Consider the following 25,580-nt stretch of genomic DNA (forward strand, 5'->3'; position numbering starts at 1 on the left):
TTCTATTTCATGTACAGCAGTTGCCTATTAGTTTCTCCATTCCATTCTACGTTGCTGGTGTTGACTTTTAAAGCTGTACACGATTTGAGATTAGATTATTTTAAGGACTCTCTTCTACCATATGTACCTGACACACACGCACACGCACGCACGCACGCACGCACGCACGCCACTGTATAGCTCTGGACTGAGATTCCCATAAGAAAAAATGGCTGAATTTTACCAAATTTGCTCTAGATTACCAACCAAACTAGAGAATCAATTTGGTAATCAGCGATAACCAATTTTTTTCCCAATTTGGTATTACTGAACAGAGGTTACCAATTTTTTTTTTGCACACCCCTAATCATTACATAAGGAATTTTTTTTAATGATTTTTTATTTTTATTTTTTATATTCTTTATGGAATGATTGTGTATATCCTCACATGTGACTGTGCATACTCCCCCTCCAATCCACAAATAACCAAATACATATATATCATATATCCATATACATACTGGTTGTTGTGGATTTTCCGGGCTGTATAGCCGTGGTCTTGGCATTGTAGTCAGGAACTACAATGCCAAGACCACGGCTATACAGCCCGGAAAATCCACAACAACCATCGTTCTCCGGCCGTGAAAGCCTTCGACAACATATACATATTTATCATATATGATAAAGTCTTCCTTTTACAGAGGAATGCAAATGATTTTTCGCAATGCAAACCATCTTAATGTCTCGGATGCTCCTAGCAATCAAACAATCAAACTTCTTAATTCATGTTACCTACCTTCACAAATATCATCGGGAGTGTCTGTTTGGCCCGACTATAATGCCTGGCAACTCTGTACACTGTTTCAGGAACGTAGTCCAAGACCAAATTAAGATATACCTCATCCTTCTGGAAGAGAGAAAAGGTGAGAGAACAGAAATGTAAGAAACATACTAAAATGAAACCAGTATAACATTATTTGCATTCTGGTGGCAATTTAACATTAAGCAGAGTCACAATAGGCACAGGGCATAGGATTTGACAAAATCCATCTATATTAATAAAGAATATACCAGAATATGGATTAGTTTTCATTGCATCGGACAAGTCAAGTCTGTAGAAGACATGTCAAGAATATTATGTCTGCTGACATGATATCTCCTCACTCCCGGGAGGTGGTGGGGTCTCCTCCTTTGGAGGTTTTTAAGCAGAGGCTAGGTGGTCATCTGACAGCAATTCTTATCCTGTGAACCTAGGCAGATCATGAGAGGGAGGGCAGGATGGGGTGCACCACTGCTTAGTTCTCATGGCCCCTTCTTACATACCCAGGGTAATGCTGATCGCCACCTTGGGGTAAGGAAGCAATTTTCCCCAGGCCAGTTTGGCTAGGGATCCTGGAGGCTTTTTGCCATCTTCTGGGCATGGAGGAAAAGTCACTGGGTGTGTGTGGTAGGGTAAGATGTGAATTTCCGGCATTGTGCAGGGGGGTTGACTAGATGACCCTTGAGGTCACGTCCAACCCTATGATTCTATGAATGGCAAATAAAGTCAGACAAGCAATATTATCAGTTTTATTTATCACTTCAACCAAGCGGGTGGCTGGAGACTTCTTTTTTTAATGGCTTATTCTGGACGGCGATTATTTGGAATATTCCGAAGCCATGCACCCCTGAATGCCCTTCTTCCTTCCTGGAAACTTGCATTCTGTCCTGGAACTCACTCTTTTTCTGCCCTGGTGAATCAAGTGGCATGCCTGACAGCACATTTTGTCCCCTCCCTTCTTCCAAGCCTGGAAAGAAAACAATCTCTTGTTTCTGACTCAAGCCCCTTTGGCCTGTAATTGGGATCAGAATCTGCCCTCAAATCAAGAGAGAAACAGATGCCCGTGATGATCCCTGCTAACACATGAAGTGTGGCTTTGCTTTATTTCTCTTATCCTGTGGATTATTTGTTACCCAAACGTCAAATCCCTGCTTTGGGAACAGGGTGTTAATCTGGGCTGGTTGTCTCTGCTTTGCCCTCTCACTTTACCTCTTTGGTTCCCACCCAACCTCCAAATTTTTGAATCATTTTCAGCATAGAATTTTAATTTTTGCCAACATGACCAATAATCATGGAAAGCCATATCGTCTATGAATTTGCCCACTCCCTTTAAAGAGCCATCTAGGACAATCATTCGCAGTATTTATGTAAGTTCAGCTTTTCCATGTTATTGAGAATGTCCCAAGAGTGGTTTGAGTAACTTTGAGATTCTTCTTCATGAAAAGGCGTTCACGTATATCCCATGCAATCAAAGTTTACAGGGTGTTATCCCAGTTTATGTATGGGTCACAGTTATGCATATACAGAGTTTTACATTACTTAGTTCAATATTTCGGGTTCTGCACTGAGTACCCAATGCCCTTCTCAAAGCAGAGTCAGGGTTGCTTCTGCTTGAAGCACACAGCTGGTTTCAAGCAATATGGTTCTGGTTCACGCACCTTTACACACGCATTCCAGGGGTTCTCATTAATTCTCCAAGATTATTATTGCTCAGGCTGGGTAAGAGCGATTCAGCTGAGAGCTGCTGTTTATGGTTTTACCCTCCCAGCCCTACCCCATCTTAGGTTCTTGGGAGCTAAAGGAATAAGTAAGAAGAAATATAGGATACTGAGAACTGTAGCAATTTTTTTCCCCTGGAGGACTACCTCTATACAATAGAATTCCCTAAATACCACAGAGCCTTTACCTTTGCCCACTTTAATGTGTTATCATCAGTCCTTCTAGAAGTGAGATATTCACATACTTCATACTCCCAGTTCATCTGCCCCAGTCAATTGGGCAGAGCTGAAACAGTTGAACATGTCCTTTTGCACTGCTTATTTTACAAGGACATTCAGAAAATATAGACTTTTCTGTCCTGCCCAAGTATCTGGATTTGACCATTTTTATACTTTCCTTCTCCCTCTCGATCATTTTGACAAAACCACCCTTAAGGTGGCAAAATTTTGTGCCTTGGCATGCTCAACAAAGAAGCAAATGGTCTGGTATTTTCACAACTGTAAATAACGTTATGGATCCCTTATAGCATGTTGTATTCTTTTATGTATTGCTGAACTGTTTGAATCGCATGGCTAATAGACGATCACAACAAAGCTCACGGGACCAGACAAACTGCACAGAATTCTACTAAGGTCCGAGACCACAGGCCATCACTTCCTGAGAAGCCCTCAAAATGTGGACTGAACCAGAAGGTGGTAAGCAGCAATCACAATGTTTGAGCGATTGACTTTGGAAGTGGGCTTCTAGTCCTGGGTGTTACGGAACACTGGGTTTTATTTTGACAGCTTAAACTTGCTTATTCTCCAGCCCAGATTTTGTATTTCTTATGCACAGTAAATATTGGTTTTTATTTACTATCTCAGTATTCCTTCCAAGCTTGCAGAGCTGACTTGTCACTAAATATCAGAACAATATATGTTGGTCACTGCTGAGGTAGGTTCTATACCCAACAACACCCTCTAAACTAGCAACTTTTTAGCATAGCAGTGAGATGTGGTCAGACTCCCCCAGCATCAGGGCTATGGAATACTCCAGCAAGAGCAATACGTGGGTGGTGGTTACTCAGTCAGCCAGGACCGGAATGTGAGCATGCGGATGGGACGCAGGCCGCATACAGGCCACTGACTTAGCAGAGTCTCCTGGTGTCAGCTGCACCCCAGGTTGAGCCTCAGAATCTGGGTGAGGAGAGGGGTTTAGTTACACCTTGGTCCCCCTTTCTCCCCTGCCTAGTGCTCCTCATGAGAGCAGACTGGCCCTACTTGGCTTTCACTCAGCCCACTTTTTAAAGGGTCTCCTAGGGGCAGGACATTCCTGGGCCTTCCCCTTCCACTTCATCCCTGGGACAAGAACCAGGGAAATGGCAGGGCCTCCTGCCAATAGGGTCTCTGGCTGGGGCTTCAGCTTCTGCCCTCCAGCTGTCTTTAAAGGGTCTTTTCACTGGCCTAGGCATGTCTGAGAAAGCTCTAGAGCTCTCTGGTTGCTCCACCTCCAGCTCCAGCCAGGAGCACACCCTGAGGTGGGATCTCTGGATAGGCTGCCTCTCCTTGGCCTCACCCCCAGCCAGGAAACCTGGGGCAGTTTAACCATCAGTGGTAATGACACTGGCCATGCTTTGTCCTTCCACCACTCCTCCTCCGCCACCTCCCTGGTCTCCCAAGAGGCTGTTGGGCTCTGTGCTGGTTTGTGTTGTCGCCAACAACCCTTGGGGCTTCTCAGGGCAGCAGTGGTGACTCCATCGGAGCCAAGAGTTCCTCCCTGAGACTCAGACATCCTTGCAGCTGCCCCACCTCATGCCAGCCCACTCTTGGGGCTGCCAGGCATGCCCAGGATGGCTCCTGCCCGGGAGGTAAGGAGGGTGGAGAACTCAACCCTGGACAGAGCAGCTTCTTCCTTATACTTAGGCTGTTTAGTATGAATGTGGCCTCTGTCTGGAAAGTGGGCACCTTTCCTGGTGACAAACAGGTTCTCATGAGGATACCCCCAGCAGACCCGTAAGTAATAATAACAACAGTATGCTTATACACTACCCTTCTGGACAGATTAGTGCCACACTCAGAGTGGTGAACAAAATCCATTTTATTATTATCCCCACAATTCACCTGGGGCTGAGAAGATGTGGCTTACCCAAGGCCACTTGCAGAGTTCGTGGCAGGAGGGGGAGTCAAACTAGCAGAGTGCTGATTCACAGCCCAGCCACTTAACCTCTATGCTACAGCAGCTCTCCATCTGTAAGGACAGAGGGCGAGCCACCTTCCTTGTGCCATCTGGTTAATGTAAAAAAAATGGAGTCTTTTACGTTTTCTTGGAATGAGGGAAGAGTCTCGTCACCTCAGAAGAAGGAATCCGCTTCCCGCTCTTTTGGAGAAAGGTAGCTCATAAAGCTTCCACCTGCAGCCATTTAACTTTCAGATCATCTCATAGTCAGAAAATTGGCTGACTGGTTCCTGGGAACAGCTTCGCTCTAGATGCTCTAATTGGTTGAGATATTCTAATTGGTTACAGTCATCATAGTGACTTTTTGTATAAAATTAAACAGGGTTTTACTGCAAAGGATTTCATTACAGAAAGAGATAGACACCACTCTGCAACCACAGATAGCAGCAGCCAAAGGAGGCTTTCAAATAAACACCAGAAGTTTATATGGTGTGTGCTACCAGTCTTTTTCTATGAGCAGCTCTGAAAGTGTTTCCAGGTCACTTCCCACCCCTCTTCAGCTGGCCTCTAGCTCAAAGCTATTAACCAATAAGGAAGGCTCTTGCTGTCCCCAGAGCTCAGTCCTTTCCTACCAGAAGGTGAGGTGATCAGAACTTTGGTCAGTGCCAAGCTGTGATCTTAGAGAATCAACTCTCCTCTGAGATGTGATCCAGAAGAGATGATACAAATGTTTTCCTTAAGCTTGCTTTTAAGGTGTAACTGGTACGGTCTCACTGTGCTGTTCTAAGGACTGAGACGACAGAAATACCCACGAAGCATGCATGGCTGCCACCGGTGCCTGGGAAAGGGGCTGTCCAGAGCATGGCGTGTACCAGCCAGAGAGAAGGGGAAGGCTTGGAAGACTGCCAACATTTTAAAAATCAAAACTGGAATCTTCAGGTTGCTAAGGGTTGAGGACTGCTGATCTAGGGTACGACTATCTTCTAACCATACACTGTAATTTATGTTGTATGCCTCCCTTCCAGAACAAAACTTACCTTCTCTCCACTGGAGTAAAAGAAATAACGCAATCTGACAATGTTACAGTGATCGAGCTTTCTCATGATTTGAAGCTCTCGATTCTGAAAGAGAATAAGAAAGAGAGAAAAGTTATTCCCTAAAGGGCAAAACTGTATGTAGAAGATCTCAAACAAAAAGAATCATTCTTTTTTATCCAAGAGCTATAAGCAATTATTACAGAAACATTTTGCTTGTACTTTTTTACATCTGTGGTGTTGGTTAGCAGGGAACCAAATTGGATCCCTGTGAGTAGGTGAGCATCATATAACCACCACTCTAATTATTTCAGTACTCTCCTAGGTACTGAACATTTTCTAGCCTGGGAGTGTGTCCCTGGGTCATGAACTAATAGGAACCATAACAGCAGATGTCTCGTCTGTCTTGCCAAGGGTGTCATGGCTGTGATTGCAAGCATTAGGCCTGAAAGTGTCCAAATATTTAACGCTAACTGAAACCTGCATGTCAAAAACAAACCAATCAGATGATTTTGCTGTCAGGATGTTTGTAGCCAATAAGGCCAATTCCCATAAGACTGCCTTAAGTCTAGTGGCCCTCGGCGCGTGCTTTAGGACAATGCTTGCAGGTACTCACATTGTGACCCTTCCCAAACAAACAAGGCAAACAGCATACCCATCTATTCTAGTCCTCTTTGTATCTCACTGAGCATGTTTTTAAAACAGGAATTTATCAGCCATGCCCTCCTTAAGCACACTCTCCATTTCTCTTTCTGTCCATTCAGGTGGAGCTTCAGTGATGTGGGAGAGGCCCAGCTTTGGAGGAAGAGATGAGCTCGGTACAGACAAACCTGCTTGACCTGCAGGTAAAGAGGAACTGGAGGTTGGAGGTGCCGCCCTGCCCAGAGCACATGCATTTTCAGCCTTAAAGCTACAAAAGAACCTCCAACCGACAGGCCTGAGCATGTGCAGTCCCATGTGGGGCTGCACAGAAGACTGGCAATTAACATATATCACACTCCGTCAATACCCACATCCTGATGTCCCTACAAACCTGTATCTTTGATGGGTACGAACACAACTTTTTGTTGCACTCACACTCTCCCTCTTGCCTCACGTGTAGGGCAAAACTTAAGCTACCTGATTTGTGAAGCTCCAACCAAACTCCAATTTGGCATGTTTGAATACACAAATGGGGGTTGGTTTACTCTCCATAAGCTGAGACTCTAAACCAGTTTGCCCTTCCACTACATTCAGCGAGTTAAGCATGTGTGAGAGGTCAAAGACATGTTGATGAAGTCAAGGCACTGGACTTTTCCTCTCATTATCAGACGGCATAATCTTCACCAAATACCTCGGCTTTAAATTAAAAGATGAAATCAGTAATGAAATAGAAAGCCAGCTGGGGGATAGGCGATACTCAGTTTATTGCATAGAATGCTGCATATATATTAGACTAGTGAAATGTGATCTACATGGGGCTGCCCTCAAAGTGTGTTCGGAAGCTACACTTGTACAGAATGCTGCAGCCAGAGTGCTGACTGGAGTGAGGTATAGGGACCATATCACTCCAGTCTTATTCCGCTTACACTGGCTCCCAATCAGTTTCTGGGCCCAATTCAAGGTGCCAATACTGACCTTTAAAGCCTTCAAAGAATCATAGGGTTGGAAGGTGCCTCCTGGGATATCTAGTCCAATCCTCTTATACGGCTTGGGACAAACAGCTTAAGGACCATTACTTCCATATGAACTTACCTGATCACTGTGGTAATGTTTAGGGACCTTTCTTTGGGAGCCCCTGTCATCTGAGGCTAGCTAGGTGGCAACCAGAGAAAGGGCTTTTTCGGTGCTGGCACCAAAATTATAGAATTCCCTCCCCAGAAAAATTCATCTATCCCCTTCAATAATGGTCTTGAACTTGCTAAAGGGACCTGATGGAGTCCCACTCCCATGATGGATCTGTTGTGAGGAAGAATGGAGGTCTCAGAGTAGGGGGTATCAAGAGAAAACGGGGAAAAGGACTTGTTCCTCAAACAGCAAAAAAAATAGCTTTTCCTCCCAAGGATACCCTTCTAGGAATGTGACTCTTTGATCGTGTGAGATTCGATCCTCAGAGGAACGTCCAAAAGGGTCTATGACGCATGTTTTGACTGCAGGGTGCCTTGAGTACCTCGTTCAACGGCTGTGGATACTATGTGCTATCTAGGTAAGCTGGTAGGAAGGATATGTAAAGGAACAGCTGATGGTCATAGTATGCAACAGCATTTACATCTTGTTCCCCAGTGACCACTTAGAACCAAGTCCGTGGTTTCGTCTCCTTTAGAGAGTCTCCATGACCAACTGCACTAAGTCACAAAATTTTATGCTGATTTTTTTAGCAGCCAGTGCATACAAAGATATCATATAGGCAACATGCAGATCATTATCTGAAAGAAGACAGATTATTTTATCTACTGCTGAGTGCAAAGTTAGCCTGACTGAAATGGCTGCAAGAAAGGTGGGCCTGGGGGCTGAGTAAAGGTGGCAAAACAGAAGTGGGAGAGATCCTCCAGTTCCAGTTCGGAGCATACTGAACTGCGGCATCTCATGACCTGAATGAACACACATCAGCTCAGTCAGTGTGAGGTTAGTTGAAATTATTCTTACACAACTTTTCTTCTCTGGTTACCCTGCTTATTTATTTTTCATTTAAAGGTCACGCTTAGAGCTTTGATCAGGTGAGTGATAATGCTGAAGATATAATAAGTCACCTTTCAGTCCTGGTACTTCCGCACATAGCAGTTTACTAGGGAAGTCTCTTCCTCTTGTTTTCAAGTGTATGGGACTATGCACCTCCTCTGAGATAAAGAGCTACTCCACCGTAATACATCTTTCCCTGTCCTTTTAATTTCTAGGTTATATCCAGAGATAGCCATATCTCACTGATTTTCCTTCCTATATCAGGCTACGGAAATGAATATTCATTATATTTATTTTCTCTTTTAACACAAGCACTTCAGTTCTCCCATCTTAGATCTGAGGTTTTAAGCATCTGCATACAAACCAAATCTATACTTGCTTCCTTCTCCAAGCATCTTTGGCATGCACATTTCCCCCTACAGCCCTTTGGTCCCCTTTAAACAGCTGTCATATCCTGGCACTCACCTAGACTGCCTGGGCAGTTAAACCTTTCATCCATTAGGGATGAGTCCAGGGTGGATAAAAATCAATGATTTTTTTAAAAAATCAAAAAAATCGAATTTTTTTGGTTTAAATTGGATTTTTTAAAATTTAAATTGGATTTCTTTAAAATGAAATGCTTTTTGAGGAAAATATATTACCATCCAAAGGTTATTCCATCATGAAATAAAGATTAGTTTTTAATTGTGTAGAATAAGACTGTATATGTTTAATTTTTTTGGTAAATAAATTCCATTAATCCATTCACAATGTCATGCTCTTCCAGAGGTTTTTGTAAGATTATTGGGCAGTTTCTCTGCCTACAAGATATTATCACAGATGTTTGGTTTTGCAGTTCTCAAAACTGAATTTGTGTCAGCTCAGCAGAGATCACATGCCTCTTCTTCACAGCAAAAATGTTATAACATGAACAGAGTTGAGAAAAAGACCTTAATCCTATTGTTCTACAAACCTATGAAGACAGAATCAACCCCTCCAGTGCTAAGTTTCAAGAAGTTCAGTGAACAGAAACAATCTTTTTCTGACTGTTTGGAGTGGAATAGATCTGCACAAGAAGAAACTAAGTGTGAGGAGGGAGGGGCAAGCAGTACAAAATGAAAGTGAAACTTTTTGAGCACAATACTGCACAAGTCTTTGGATCTTTTGTGTGGATGACCTGAGGTTTATCACATTCTTTCCTTGGAGGAAAAAACCTATAATGGCAGCAGGCCGTAAAAGAGACCCAGTTTGGGAATACTTTAAGGAAGTTCCTTTACCTATCGGTAAGGCAGGCATGCGTGCAAAATGCAAACACTGCAACAAAGAAATGCAAGGCCTGGTGGCCCGAATGAGTCTTTATGTAGAAAACTATGATTTAAATCAAGCCTTACTGACTAGTGATTTAAATCGTGATTTAAATCGTGATTTAAATCAGTTTGATTTAAATCAAATCCACCCTGGATGAGTCATGTTGAATCAGATGCTCTTCAGGTTCCTGTTAGCTTTCCCCCAGAATTTATTTTAAAACCTGTTTTGTGACCTTTGCACCAGCACATATGGTCCACTCAGTTCTAGTGAAGCTGGCATCTTTTGTATGGGGTGGCTCATCCCAAAATTTTCTCAAGTGCCCCAAAAAACTAAACCCTTCCTTCCAGCAGCCGCATCTCATCAGCATACTGAGACTCCTAGTCGCTGTTTGTCTGTCTGGACCTGCGCAAGGAACAGAAAGCATTTCTGAGCATGCTACTTTGAAGTCCTGGACCTCCTGACTCTAACAAACTGAATTTTTTCTTCCAGGATCATGCAGCTATACTTCCCAATGCTGCTACTGCAGCAGCACCAACCAGAAACAGTGTTTCACAGTGCTATGCAGCCTTTAAGTGAATGGAAATCTATCCCACAAGTCCAGTATGATTTCAAAAACCAACTTGTCCCAACTGAGACAAGTACTACTATCAAGTTAAGTGTGCCGCCCCCTGCATTGCCAACCTTTTAATGTCTCAGTCAGAAGAGATGTTTATAATGAATGACAGAGAGAATCCTTTTTTCAAACACATTATATGGTACAGATTCATTGACGATATCTTGGTCCTATTGGATGATGAGGGACAACTGGAACCCCTGGCAAGTTGGATGAATAACATCAATTCTGACATCCAGTTTACTTGGACAGGCAGTAAGTCAAAAGAGTTTATTGTCTATAGCCATAGGCCATCACAATTCACCAAACATTGACTAATAAACAATTAAGTCCCTTAACACAGTTTATATAGGTTACTAAAATTAATTAAAACAATACAGTATGCCAAACTATCCCAGGAGTCACGAAACAGCCTCATTCAGTACCACCTTAGATCTTATCTTTTTGGCTGAGAGTGCAAACTGAGAGACTCTATAGGACACATAATTATCAGTGTCAGATAACCAAAACACAATCTTCTCGATTTCAGAGTATGTGTTTGTCACTGATAGGATTCTAGCCAAAAATTTAGCTCTGGGTACACTATATAATGGACAGGCAGTACTGAAAGTGTTAACTTTTTGGATGTCACGGTCTTTAAATTAACCCCACTGAAATTGTGTGTCTGACCCTTTAGAAAACCGAGGGATAGACCCTCATACTTATATTATTCTTCCTGTCATCCGTCCCACCTTAAGAAAAATGTACCCATTTCACAGTACTTGAGAATTAAATGCAACTCATCTCGGTTTGAGGATTTTGATAAGGGCAGGAAAATCTTAGATGGGGCTTTTTCCCGTAGAGGGTATCCAGAGTTTGTTATTAAAGAGGCTAACCGATGGGCTCTGATTACTTCACGTAGTGACTTGTTAAAACCTAAAATTAAAAGTAGTGACGACAGGATTAGATGGGCGTTAGAATGTACAAATATAGCTCCAGGCATTGCGAGGATCATCCGTAAGCACTGGCACATAGTGGCAAGCATAGTGGGCTGTAGTGTGCCACTATCTACTGGCTACAGTAGAAGGACACAAAAATCTGAGAGACATTCTGGTGCACTCTTCCTTTGAGGACGTCTCTAATGTTAACCAACTCCCGAGGGGACCTTTCCCCTGCAGGGGTTGCAATATCTGTCCGCTTGCCTTTAAAATCTTAGATGTTATTAATCCTACTACAAATAAACCTTTATACTCCTCAACCTTTTCAACCTGTAAAACATCACATGTAGTGTACTTAATACAATGTAGTTGTTTATTATTGTACATTGGCAGTACAACTCACCCTCTCAAAATTCGTATTCAAGAGCACTTATCAAGAATTCAACATAAAACAAAAGAGGCACCTCTTGTAGAACATTTTATTAAGTATCACAGTACACAAACGGAATTTAAGGTTTCAGTTTTGGAGGTATTAGATAGAAGGAGGTTTGTGAATATACAACAGAGACTCTTGCAGCTGGAATCCTGATGGATTTTCCGTCTGAAAAGTTTAGCACCTTATGGTTTGAATAATACTTCTTACTTGCGAGATTTAATGTTGAATGGAATGTATGATTAATAGGGTGCAGTTCCCTTTAAGAGCACAAGAGTTTAAATTGTAGCAATGTAGAGGCTCCATTCATGCCTCAGACCGTCCTGCAAAACACTGACATGGTGGTGTGAAACTGTTAGAAGCATTTGCTGTAAGTAAAGGCCTGATGGGGTGGCTTTATGAATTGTTGTAAGGGCTTTTGTAGACAATTTGTATATTATTATTTAACAGATACAAACTTGCCTGTGAAGAAGTGTCAACAAGAAACGGGATTGAACTAACTATGCTGGCAAAACCCGTAGGTGTGGCCTTTTCAGCCCTGTTACTTCTCTGATTCCATCTAGCAAGTCTACATCCCTGGCTCGAGAGTTTGACCATCTGGCTTGTGTGCCTGTGTGCACCAACGTAAATGAACTGGTTTAAAGGAACTGATAAATTATTGTTGTAGATTCTTCCCACCATTTGAATATTCATGTAAAGACGTTGCAAAGAGTGGTATATGTGTTGTTACCTTCTCTTATTTATTGTATTTATTAATAATCATTGATAAGCTAGGCACTGTTGCACTTGTAGCACTTTAAAAAGGTTTATAAAACTTTACAATAATTAGATTGATTGTTGTGAACTCTGGGATTTTTTTCTTGGCTTACAACTGAGGACTATGGCAAAACAAATGTAAGGTGATAAGGCGGCTGAAGAGTGCACAAGAACCATTGTGCTAAAAAGATTATAATAAACAATAAAAATGTCTTTAAATACATCAGGAACAGGAAACTGGCGGGGGGCGGTGGCTGACAAAGAGGTGGAAGGACTGCTAGAAAACAGACCTGGAAGACTGCTGAGAAACAGAATTAATTCTGCATCTGTTCTCAGTACAGAAAATGTGGGACATTTCCTCATATCAGAGCCCGTTTTCATGAAGGGTGTCATAAGCCCCAAGTCTAACAGAGGAGATGAGAGAAGAATTGCCGGATCAGAGACTTCTAAAGGCAACAAGACAGTAAATGCAGATTTGGAGTGGAGAGGATTTGAGAACAGTCTTAACCTATATTTTGCTTCCCAGGAAGCTTATAAGATCTTCGAAAGTGTTGCAAAGTATGCGTCATGTGTGTACTATGCATCTCACTTAACACTTCAGTCAAAAACACAGGAAAATTTAGGGAGAATGGCCAGAACTGAAACTACTATGCAATGGAGATGCTCTCTTGGTATGCAGTAGTTTACTCAGTTTCCAAGCATTACAACTTTGTTCTGTGAACACCAACACACTGGCTTATGGCCGGATAATTTAAGAATAGACAAGTCAAAGCTGTCGAAGTTTATTTCTCTTGCAGAATCCCCCCCCCCACGAACCCTGTTGTCTTCAAATCAGAAATTAAATAACAAAATCTCTTTGCAGATAAAATCCTCGATACCCCCGTCCAGTATCACAGTTACACTAATCTCTACACAATCACTTAATGCAATTAAAATCAAATTAAGAGTTCAAAGAAAAGAAACAGAAGTCCAGTCTGTCCACTGCACCCCATCTCCAGCAACAGCCTGAATAAGATTTTTTGAAAAAGAGCCAGCTGAACATTCCCTACCATATTTCTGTAGCATATTTCAGAATGTTTGGCTCCAATTCTCTCAAATTTTAGCAAGTTCCTATCAGGAGAGCAGCAAAACAATGTCATCCATAGACATGGCAGATGTTTCTTAACCTTGGTACAGTCACACACACACACACACACACACACACACACACAAAATCACTTGTTTTAATTTACAAAGAAAGGAATGCTAAAAACCAGACTGACGAGAACTGAGCATGTTCAATGCCTTCAAGAAGGCACTGAATGTTGACTAGATATGTATGCACTAAAGCCAGATTGTTGGTAAAAAGTTGTACATCAGAGTCATTTAACATTCAAAGAGGAAAAAGGCAAGGTTGCCCTTCTTGCCATTTGCAACTGCAATGGAGCTGTTTGCCATGTACACTTATAAGGACAGGTAGCAGTAGTAAAAGAAGCAACCTATATCCAAAAGTCTCTTCTAGAGGGACTTCAAAACCCTGCTAACCAAAGCTTTGCAGAGGAAGTGGAGCAGCTTACACTGTTCTCTCTTCCTCCATATATTTATCCTCACAATAGCCCTGTGAAGTAGGTTAGGCTGACAGGGTGTGACTTAGCCCAACGTCACCCCGCAAGCTTCCATGGCAGAGAGAGGATCCTAACCTGGGTCTCCCAGATCTTATTCCAACACTCTAGTCACTACACCACACTGGCTCTCAGTGGTTGCCCTGATAAAATTAAAGACTCTTTGTCTACTATTAAGAATCAAGTTATTAGACTGAAGCACTTCTCTAGTTCTTGGAACGAAGCAACCCAAAAAGAACCTCCCAAAATACTGAGACTGGCTCCATCCAGATGGAATTTTGTGTTTAGCCTTGCTGCCTTTTGGTGCCAGGCTAGCATAGCAGCTTTTGGGTGGTGGTGTCCACTATCCAAAAGTGCTCAGACTCAACATGGTTGAGGGACTCGTGTTTTAATCGTTCCTTCCTTCTGCTTGCTCAACAATGTCTAAGACATCACACCCAGCACAACAGGAGATGTTAAAGATTTTCCCCCTTTAATTGCAGTAATATTTACTGTTTGCTCTAAAACAATGAGCAATTGATCTTGCAATGAACTTATACTACCTTTTATTGGTCCAATAAAGTTTAGACCCATTTTGTCACATTTCCTGGAATGCACCTAGTATCAAGTCAGACCACAGATATTTCAGTTTGAACAACACTGACATTTTAACAGAGAGGCAAAGGCAGTTAATTAGGACCTACGGTATCGGGTAACCCATTCACAATTGCAATTTTATCCTCCACTCTCTTCAATCTGTATGCAAGAATTCTGGCCAAAATCCTCCGGAGCTTCAGAGTAGGTTGTCACTAAAATTCAGATGATATATTTCGGCCTCTAAACTTCCAGAGGCGGCTATAAAGTGTCTTGTGGTCAAGTGGCTGATGCTAAACAACTGAAGCTTAATTTGATGCTGGTTGGGAAGGCAGAGTGTTTGGCTGGTCTTGATTTACCAGAGCTAGGCGGGGTTAATCTCTCCTTAATAAATGAAATTTAGATCTTGGGGTTGGTCTCGATCACAGTCCTGCTGATGAATGAGGAGGATGGTGCCGTTGCTAGGACCGCCTTCTTTCAACTGCCACTGGTGCACTGCACCAGTCAATGCTACTGTCACCTCCAGATTACAATACTGCAATGTTCTCTATGTGGCTCAATGTAGCAGTTGAAGACTGCTTGTAAGTTTCAACTAGTTACCAGTTTTGTTAGTAAGACTCCTGTCTGGAGTCAGCAGCATGGAACACATGACCCCAGTGCTGTGTCACCTACACCGGCTACCTATTGGTTTCCAGGTTCAATTCAAATTATAAAATATATACATCTAGTTAGAGACCATAGACTTCACCACTACATTGCCTTACATACTATCTGTTGTTTTCAATATGTGCTCCTATTAGCTACCTTGTGCTTCATGTCGTTTAATGTCAGCCCTAGAATTGCTTATGTTCTGTTTCAGCATTTCTTCAACTCTGGATTGGATTCTTGCTAACACTATATCTTTGTAAAAGTTGTGTTTATTTACCTTATGGTATTGATTATGGAAATGTCCTTGATATTGACTGTACTAATCTCACACTGTGTAATCTGTCTTGAGTTTCATTAAGAAAGGCAGACTATAAATGGCATAAATAAAGAGCTCCTTTAAAGCCTGAGGCCCTGAAACCTATCAAACTGCATCTCTCGATATACTCTCACACACCAGTTCTATTTTTCAGACAGTCTTCATAGTGCTCACTCTTAGCTAGGTCACGGCTTTCTCAGCAATAGGCCTAGGACTCCGGCATGGTCTACCAGAATGGGTACGGACGGCCCTTTTATTGGCAGCATTAGGAAGGCCTGAGACACATTATTTCAGAGGCTATATGCTGGAGACAAAACTTCTCGAGCAGATTTGGCTGTGGTACATGTTCATTTTTAATCTGTATGTTTTTAATTTTTTATTTTACCCTACAGATTATGTTTTATATTGATTTTGTTGTGTTTTTGCAACTTGTTGCTACGTTGTTACCCACCTTGAGTCTAAGGAAAGAAGGTACGATATAGATGCTTTAAATAAACAAATCTTGAGCTACGTTATGAAAAAGGACAGAGAAAGATTTAGAGCATACAAACTAACTCTTGGATTTTTTTCCCTATTGGAATGAAATTATAACTCTATTGTTATACACATAAATAGCTAAAAATCCTTACATGAAATTAAGGTCACAGAATCCCCCTACTCCGGATTGTTTAATAAGATCACTCAATGCATTACCTGAGAATTCCAGTTAGAACTGGGGTGCACAAACACAGAGGGTTGGAAAGGACCTCTAGGGTCACCTAGTCCAACCCCCTGCACAATGCAGGAAATTCACAACTACCTCCCCTCCCCACTGTAAGGATGCCAAGTAACTCTCAAAGGCTTCACTTCAAGCAGTAAACGCACTTTACTGATAAGCCACCAGTATCATGCACTTACTCCATCTTTGCCAGGAATAATGGTTACACGCAAGCATCAAGTAGATATAGGTTTCTCAAAGCGCGGGTATCTTCTAAACTCCTCCCCCTCCCAGTCTAACGGTGCTCTGATTGCAGCGGGAAAGCATCTAAGCAGGGAAACAGCAGGGAGGATGTGTGGGGTTTCCACGGTCGCGTAGGCTCCTTCCCATGCGAAGTACAGAGGCCCCTGGTGCAGCTGGGAGAAGCACAGAGATAACAGGAAGAACAAACACTCCCATGCATAGTTTCACATCATGGGTAACATCTGCAGCTCTAGCAAGGAACAGCCTCAGCAGTAACCATAACACATTAGGCAACCAGCACAACAGCAAGGTGTGGCTGGGGATGACAGGTGATGCTCCCCCAAAACTCAACCTCCCCCCGGTTTATCAGGCTGTTTTTTATGAAAAGCCTGAACCAATCCGCCAGCCCAAACATTGGATGCTTTATCCCGCTCAGCCTGATCTTTTGGGAAATGTTTCCATTGAATCAGGTAATATAACACCCCTTGTTTCCATTTAGAGTCCAGGATTAATACGACTTTGTGATGTGGTTGTCCCTCTACCAGAATCAGAGGCAGGGTTGATGGTTCCGGGTGCCACTTGTCCAGCCCGGGGTCCTTCTTGAGGAGGCTAAAGTGGAAGACAGGGTGTACATGCTTCAGATTTTGGGGCAAATCAAGTTCAACAGTTGCATCATGAATTAGACAAGTCTCCTTGAAAGTTCCGAGGTATTTCCAACCCGGCTTTTCACTCAGTTGTTCCCCCTTTAGATTCTTTGTGGAGTCATAAGCAGAGTCTCCTGGTTTCAGATCCCAAGAAGGAGAGCGTTTCTTGTCTGCTTGATTCTTATAATCCAGTTTAGCTTTCTCCAGTGTCTGCCTTACCAGGTCCCACTGAGCCACAATCCTAGACCACCAGGCTCCCAAATCAAACCCCTCCACCTTTGACCCAGCCTCTAGCCGTGACATCAGGTTCCCTTCAAAGCCCTGGGTCATCTGAAATGGAGAGGCTCCGATGGAGCTGCATACACTGTTGTTGTAGCAATATTCTGCATAAGGAAGGAAGTTGACCCAATTGTCCTGTTGATAATTAATGTAACATCTCAGGAATTGCTCCAATACCTGATTTGTACGTTCTGTTTGTCCATAGGTTTCCGGGAGATACCCGGAGCTGAGTCCCTGCTCGATTCCTGTCACTTTCATAAGCTCCTGCCATAAGTTGGCAACAAACTGGCTGCCCCAATCAGAAATTATCTTATTTGGTAACAAGTGTAAAGGCATCACATTTTGCATGAAGACGTTAGCCAATTTCTTGGCTGTGGGGAGCTTAGAGCAGGGGATGAAATGGGCTTGCTTTGAAAACAAATCCACCACCGCTAAGAAATCACAGACCAAGGGCAAGTGGGGGTTCCAAGGGTTGCAGCAATCCTGGGGTCCCCCCCCATTCTTCCCTATTAAGCAAACTTCACAAGTGGTCGCATATTGAGAAATGTCTTTCCTCATATCCGGCCACCAAAACTGCCTGGATTAAGTGCAAAGTTTGTACAAACCCAAAGAAACGCTTTTAGAACCTCCAGTTTACCATTCCTATACCAGCACTCATCCTCCCCCTTCACAAGAGTTTCTTGCAAAGTCTCTTCCCCCTCCTTTTCCAGTTCTGCTTTAACCTTCTTCAGAGAGGAGTTCCTGCACTTGACATTGCATCATTACTGCCCCCTTCCCAGTTGGGCTGCTGTGAACATAGTGTCAATAACCTCCTCCCTCTGGCTTTCATGTTGTGGAAAGCGGGACAGAGCATCTGCCAGGAAGTTTGATTTCCCTGGGACGTGCTTGAGTATGAATTGAAACTCTGAGAAGAACTCCACCCACTGGAGCTGTTTAGCGCCCAGCTTTTGGGGTCACTGGATGGCTTCTAGATTTTTATGATCAGTTCACACCACGAAAGGTATCTTTGCCCCTTCCAACCAGTGGCGCCAAGTGGAAAGTGCCAATTTTATGGCTGCCGCCTCTTTGTCCCACACTGACCAATGTCTCTCAGTCTCTGAAAATTTTCCGGAGATATAAGCGCAGGGATGCAGCTCGCCTTCCATGCCCTATTGTAGAATCACCCCTCCCATTGCCACATCACTGGCACCTACTTGCACAATGAACTTTTTATTTTCATCTGGGTATTTCAGAATAGGTTTAAAAGTAAATAGAGTTTTTAATCTTTCGAAAACCTGCTGACACTCACCAGTCCAAGCTAGTTTAGTACTCGGTTTCACGCCTTCCCTTTATTTAGTCTTTAGTAGATCAGTTAACAGTAGCGCCGTCTGGACAAAATTCTTAATGAACAGTCTGTAAAAGTTTGCAAAGCCCAGGAATGATTGTAACTGACGTCTTGTTCTAGGGGCCTCCCACCCCAGTACGTCTTGGACTTTGGCGGGGTCCATTCCACGTCCACACCTGGACACTTGGTAGCCAAGGAAGTCTAACTCCTCCTTATGAAACTCACACTTAGACGACTTGGCATACAGTTTGTTCTTGCCAACCTTATAACTCTAATTTTCACATCCACAGATCATCAGTTCTGACTTCTCTTTTATATAGAGAAAGTCCATGAAAGGTTTCCAAATCTTCACAAAATTTGCTGTCATTTTGTCCCTCAGCAGTTTCGTTAATTTTGCCCACCCAATATGGTGTCCTGAAGCTGTGTGGGTTTTTTTGTCCCAGACAGAACTTGGAGAAAAAATGCCAGTTTTCTCTGGTAAAAGGACCCCACAGAGAGGGGGACCTCTGGATGGTCCATCTTAGCAAAGCCGAAAGCCGGAAACAAAGTGGGTGAATAAGCCAGGAAACAAGCGAGGCAAAGTGAGTTTCCTGACATAGTAGGTTGTCAAATTCAAGTTCCTAAAGTTTAAAATCACGGTCCTCCCACAAGACATCTTTGGGGGAGAAATGACATCACATAATGATCTGGGGCTTCTCCTGCTTCCAATTGTTCATACTCTTAAGTACGTCAGCTTCACGTTTTTAACATCTCTTGGAACAGGTGGGAAACAAATAAATAAAATGGCCACATCCATAAGGGATTTTTTTAAATTATGAAAGCCAAAGCTCTTCATTCATATAAGCATGTTGCAACACATTGCCAAACAACCCACAGGCTGAACATGCATCATTTTCTCTTGCAAAACAACCCCCTATCCATGCCTCAGGGCCACTCCTATTACTGCCTGTCTCTCTCTTCAATCTTCTTATCAAATGCTTTCAAGGAAACACTCAAGAGTCTATGGAAGTCATTAATCTTCTCTACCCAGAAGTGTGCCATAAATTATAATTCTAAATCAAGTTCCTTTTAACAATATTGCACTGTCATGACCTTAAAGAGTTAGTCATTACATTGTCTTCATCTTTTTTTAAATCTCTTAAAAATGTTTATGCCCTTTTTAATCCAATAATGATAATAATCTTTTCTTTTTTAAAGAAGCTGAAAATGAAATCTGAATTTTAAAACCAAAAAAGTAGGAGGTAGTCATTCAGGTAGTCTAAATGTATTATCTTTGACTTACAAGTAGGCTCTTTGACTCACAAGTAGGGGTGTGCACCCCCCCAAAAATTCGGGTTTCGCACTTCAGGTTTACCCAAAGCAGGGGGAAAATTCAGAATCATCAGAATCCTGAAGTAGCAAGCTGCTTCAGGATTCTGGTATTTAGCTCACTTTGGTATGCTCTGTAAAGATTTGGAGCATACTGAAGTGAGGGGGAGCAAACCCCACTGCTGGGGCAAACCCCCCATCTCACCCCCATCCACCTACCCCACTTACCTGGCCAGCCAGGAGAGGGGAGGGTGATCAGCTGGGTGGCGAGGAAGTGCAGAGCCGGCTACTGCAGGGCTCGCGCCGCCACCTCCACCGCCTTAGCAGCTAGCTGGGCAATGGGAAAGGCCGGAGCCAGCTCCTGAAGGGCCTGCACTGCCTCCGCCGCTGCCACAGCAGCCAGCTGGGAAGGCCCAAATCAGCTGCTTGACAGGGATGTCCCCACCAAACAGCTGATCTGAGGGTTTAAATGCCACTTTCTGTGCTGCTTTAAACCCTCGCCGGCTGGATCTCACCACCAAACAGCCGATTCACAAGTTTAAATGCCCCACGCCTGCTCTGCCCCCCCCCCACAGCCCACCTGGCCTTTGTGGGCTCCAAAGCAGGTGTGGGGCGAGCGAGGTGCAGGAATGAGGCGGCGGCCTTTGTGGGCCCTGCCTGCCACTGCCTCATCATCCCCGAAGTGCAGTGATGATGAGGTGGCGGCAGGCAGCAGCCTGTCTGACCTTTGTGGGTCCTGCCTGCCACCACCTCATCATCCCTGTGCCTCGCTTGCCCTGAGCCTGCTTCGGAGCCCACAAAGGCCGGACGGGCTGTGGAGGAGGCAGAGCAGGTGTGGGGGGGATGAGGCACAGCTGAGGAAGCTTCACTGCTGCTTCCGGCAGAGTGCTCCATACAGTCCCAGCTGCCGGCAGCTTTGCCAGTAGGTGGCGAAACAGCGTAAGTTTGGAGCAGCGGCAACTGCCGGGGGATTCCTTGGGGCAGCAGAAGGTGAGCTTCCTGCAACCCCTGCCAAAGATGCCCCATGAAGACCCTCTCAACAAACTGGGAATTGATGGAGCAGTATAGGGCACATGAATTGAGAGATTCACTGATGGGGACGCCTACACTTCCCGTCAAACCTTTCGGGAAACTGATACATGTCCTCCTTGTGTCAGGCGTCACTTCCAGCTTGGCTGTGAGAGAGATGGAATTGAAGCAGAGCGATGTCTAGGAGTTGGCAATGGAGTTCTTGGAACCTTGGATGGACTCGATGTAACCGAAGTAGTTGGACCCAAAGAACAGGATTTCTTCCTCTTGTGTGACTTCAATGTCAAGGGTTTATTGACATGCTTTGACTTGAGCTTAGCCTTTTTAGCAGGCAGCTCTAACTGGCAGCAAGGCGGAACCGAGGAAGACACAGCTGGAACCAATGGGTCCTTCTGAACCATGCCAGGTGCTGAACATTCTGGTGGAATGGAGGAGGCCTCTTCTGGATTCTGCAGTTCTTTATCTGAGGCATTGTGATTGGAGTTGGTAGAGCCCTTCAGGGTTGACTCCGAAAGAGCCCCTTTGAGTTGCGATGCCCTTTCATGGCGTGCTTTAGGCATGGATTATTTGCAGACCACACACCACAAGGCGTCATGACCTTCGCCCAGACAGAGGTATTTGTTATGCCCATCCAATTGGGCCATCTTCACCTGTAATGGGAGCACTTCTTGAAGAGGGCTTTCGATGCCATGGAACTGAAGGCCCTGACTTGCATAAAGCATGATGGATCAAAGGAGCAGAGAGAAAAGACGTCCTTCTTCAGCAGTGGCAAAGGAAGAACTGAGGAGGGAGCTGCTCACCCTGCTTTTTAAAGCCACCCCTGGGGGAAACGCACTTGAAAAGGCTAGGAAAGTGTCTCGTGCCTCTAGGAGCTTTAGCACATCCATGGCTGGCATGTGCATGAGCAGATCCCATGTATGCCTGCACAGAAGACCACTCAATGAACTACATTTCCCAAGGCTACTACTACCAGCATGCATCATGACTGCTGACTGTTCCTCCACACTAGCTATCAAACCATACAGACAGCACGGGATGTCTGCACCAAACAGACAAGTCACCATGCAGTCAAAACACCCATCATTGACTCTGTTCTCTATATGCCTAATGACCCAATTTACCACTACTAAAAGCTCCCATCCACCCAACCCTCAAGGGGTATCCTTGTTATGAAAATATAATCTTGCAAGGAAAGGGTCCCTCTTCTAAGGAGTTATTTAAGAAGAGACTAGATGGCTATGATTATTCTATGACTCAATATGAATGTGCAAAGATCCAGGAGAAGGAGGGCATGAAAGGATGAGCCAATGCTAGGCTCTCGTGGCCCTTTCTTACATCCCCGAGTAATGCTGCTCAGCATTGGGCAAGGAAGAATTCTCCTCCAGGCCAGATTGGCCAGGAATACTGGAGATTTTTTGCTTTCCTTGGGGCAAGGAGCAAGGGTAACTGGGAGAAGTGAGGTGTGTGTGTGGGGGAGAATAGCGGTGAATTTCCTGCATTGTGCAGGGGATTGGACTAGATGACCCTTGGTGTCACCTTCCAGCTCTATGTTTCTGCACCTTCAGACTGATACTGTCTAATCCTGTGACCCTAGCTCTCCACAGCAGTAGAGGAGCTGTCAGTATAAGGGTCAGTGGACCCCCAGGAACACAGAACACAAAACGGTGGTCTGCAGTGGAAGCTGGGCACCAGCAGAAATCATTGCCCATTTTTCCAAAGCTCCTTAAGTCTCCAGAAGTGCATGTTTAGATACATGCCACTGAACGCAACCCCTTAGTTCAGGAGCAGTTGCCTTTGAAATATTAAGCAGTAAAGAACCGTGTTGGTGGATGAAATACCAGGTGGCTGGTTTTAGCTGGGTGAAGCTGATGTTCTCGTTCGTTCACCAGTTTTTGTTGGTTTATACCAAATCACAATAAATAGTAGAAATGCAGGTTACAAAAGTTTTCAAAAATGGAAAAGTAAAAATATTCTTAAGCACCTAAGAAATTATATATACATAAAGCATGTACCCCTACATAGTATAAATGTCCTATTTAGATGCAAATTAATATGCCTTTACTGTTACATCAAGCAAGTACTATGTAGTTTGGCACAGGAGATACCCAACATATAAATGTGAAATTTCATTTAAATCCCTCTTCCGTTGGCAATTTAAAATCAAAGATTTTAAATCAATTGACCTCTCTATAAAGCCCTAATTACATACATATATAAACTTTATTGCATTAGCTCGTAGCCTTAGCAAACAACATCAGGAGAAAACTGCAATGCAAACCATCTCAACACCCACTGAAAACCCTTAAAGTGTCCATTTAAAATTAAAATACATAATAATTACAATCATAGCAACAAAATAGAAAATTTAAAGGCAATTTACTGTTCCTATATTAACCCAGCATAATACTTAGTTTATCCATCAACCATGCTAGCAACAGATGGTTTTGATAGTCTTTATATCACCTAAGTGATAAACTTTGCCATTTGTAATGTTACCCATTTATTTTTATCAGCAAGTAAAAACTATAATAATAACAACAACATTCTATTTATATACCGCCCTTCAGGACAATACCCACTCAGGGCAGTTTACGAAGTATGTCATTATTATCCCCACAACAAACAAATACCCACAGCTCTGAGAGAGCTGTGACTGAGCCAAGGTCACCCAGCTAGCTTCAAGTGGAGGAGCGGGGAATCAAACCCGGTTCTTCAGATTAGAGTCCCATGCTCTTCACCACTACACCAAACTGGTCTCAGCAATATTATTAGTTTTTTCTGGTTCAATCTCCCTGGATATCGTGATAAAATATTCCCAGGGTATCATTCCTGTTCTACTACAAATCTTGGGCACTGGGAAACCACATGAGCAAGATCCTCAACAGATTTCTGACTACATGGACAGACACGTTCATTATATGGAGTCCAGCCCTAATGAATATTTATGCAAATCCTGTCTCTCTGAATTGTTTGAGATGTCTGAAAAGTAGAATGAAGGTAATTCTCCATGATAGATGTTATGATAAAAATTAACATTTCTTTTTTCTCTGGAGATGGAGAGCACCATCATTTAATGACTCAGTAGCATGCATTTTATATTCAAATCAGGACTTGCTTCCTACTCATTTTATACAACTCTCAGTGGAACATCAACCCAGACAGTGCTATGCATATAGAATATAATCTAGTGAAAAATAAATCAGCAACTAATGTCAAAAACACAGGAGTCAATGAACAAATAAGAATATTATTACTTCATAAAAAGTCTCTTACCTTAAATCTCTTGTCTTGCAGAACTTTCTTAATGGCAACCAGCTCTCCCGAATCACAGAGTTTGGCTTGATATACAACACCAAAAGATCCATTTCCAATCACCTTGGTGTCTGTATAACTAACTTCTTGAGGCCTGTCTGGGCCTTGTCCAGGAGTTGCTACCACTGTGGTCACTTTGCTGCCATCTTTATCTCCTGGAACGTCAAAAACAAAGCATGAGAGTTAATATGGATGGATTTATGTCAGAGGAGAAGAATATGAAAGATCAAACTGTTATTTCCTCTAATGCAAGGGGGAAGCCCCTCTGGGCTCACAATCTACGCAGTAGGTGATTCAACTAGTGTCAAGAAAGCACGACACAAGGTATATATTTCTTAACTCTCCCCATGCAGGAAGGAGAGACAAAATACCCCCATACATCCATCTAGTTCAAGGGTAGATGAGCAGCTCCCTGCTCCCACAGATTCACAGCTCAGCAGTCAGGACTCTCCGCACTCTGCTAGAGGAAAGTGAACCCTGGAGCTAATCAGCTGTCACACTATCATGCTACAGAGGGAAGGGGGAAATTGCCCCGTTGTTTCTTTTCTTCTCACAACGTACTGCAGGACAGCAAAACTGGCCCACTCAAGCTAACAAGGTAGGAGTTGTGACATATTTGCAGGGAAATGTCCAGCTAAACAGAAAAAAAGAATTACTTTCTAAATTACAGTAGAAAGCACTCTACCAATAGCCTGATAAAGAATATGTGATCTTCAGGAAGAATGGGATGCGGAACCTCAGTCAGAAGAGGAAAGAGAGTGGTGGGGGAAAACTGATCTCAGAGACAAGGCAAATATCCCCAAATTGTTTAATATAACTCTAGTCTGAGTCATACTCCAAAGATTCAGGAAACATGAGCCTCTTCCTGCTCTGAACTTCATGCTTTACTGCTCAACCGCTGAGATTCAAATCCAGGTGAGCAGGAACCTACTTAGCTATCCTCGGAGTTCAGTAACATGGGAGCAGACAATGTCTGAGTCACCTCCCTGCTCTGTTCACCCTCCTGAAATTCATTATAAACCTCAAGTTGTTTAATTTATTATTATATAGAAAAATAAAGGAGCAAAAACAGCTTTTAAAAGAAATATCCCTTTCCATATTTTCTATTGAAAATATTTGTATCCCATCTTTCTACTGATTAACAGATCTCTTGTTGATAACATGTTCATGTAACAGATTACATTATTCAGCTAATTCACCTAATTCTTATTTTATTTCAAAGTATTCTCCTAAGAC

General features: G+C 43.2%; 1 protein-coding gene across 3 annotated transcripts in view; it reads right to left on the reverse strand.

Moving 5' to 3' along the window:
• Positions 1-25,580, reverse strand: part of GSK3B (glycogen synthase kinase 3 beta) — a 140,263-nt gene that overhangs the window by 76,076 nt on the left and 38,607 nt on the right. For all 3 annotated transcript variants that reach the window (XM_055002319.1, XM_055002320.1, XM_055002321.1), the window contains exons 2-4: positions 24,306-24,499; positions 5,710-5,793; positions 776-886 (exon numbers count right to left, since the gene is read on the reverse strand). In XM_055002319.1, the coding sequence (XP_054858294.1) occupies positions 776-886; positions 5,710-5,793; positions 24,306-24,499 (389 nt within the window). The remainder of the gene's footprint in view (positions 1-775; positions 887-5,709; positions 5,794-24,305; positions 24,500-25,580) is intronic.

Source organism: Eublepharis macularius, chromosome 18 (assembly GCF_028583425.1).
Source record: "Eublepharis macularius isolate TG4126 chromosome 18, MPM_Emac_v1.0, whole genome shotgun sequence".
NCBI classification, from domain to species: Eukaryota; Metazoa; Chordata; class Lepidosauria; order Squamata; family Eublepharidae; genus Eublepharis; species Eublepharis macularius.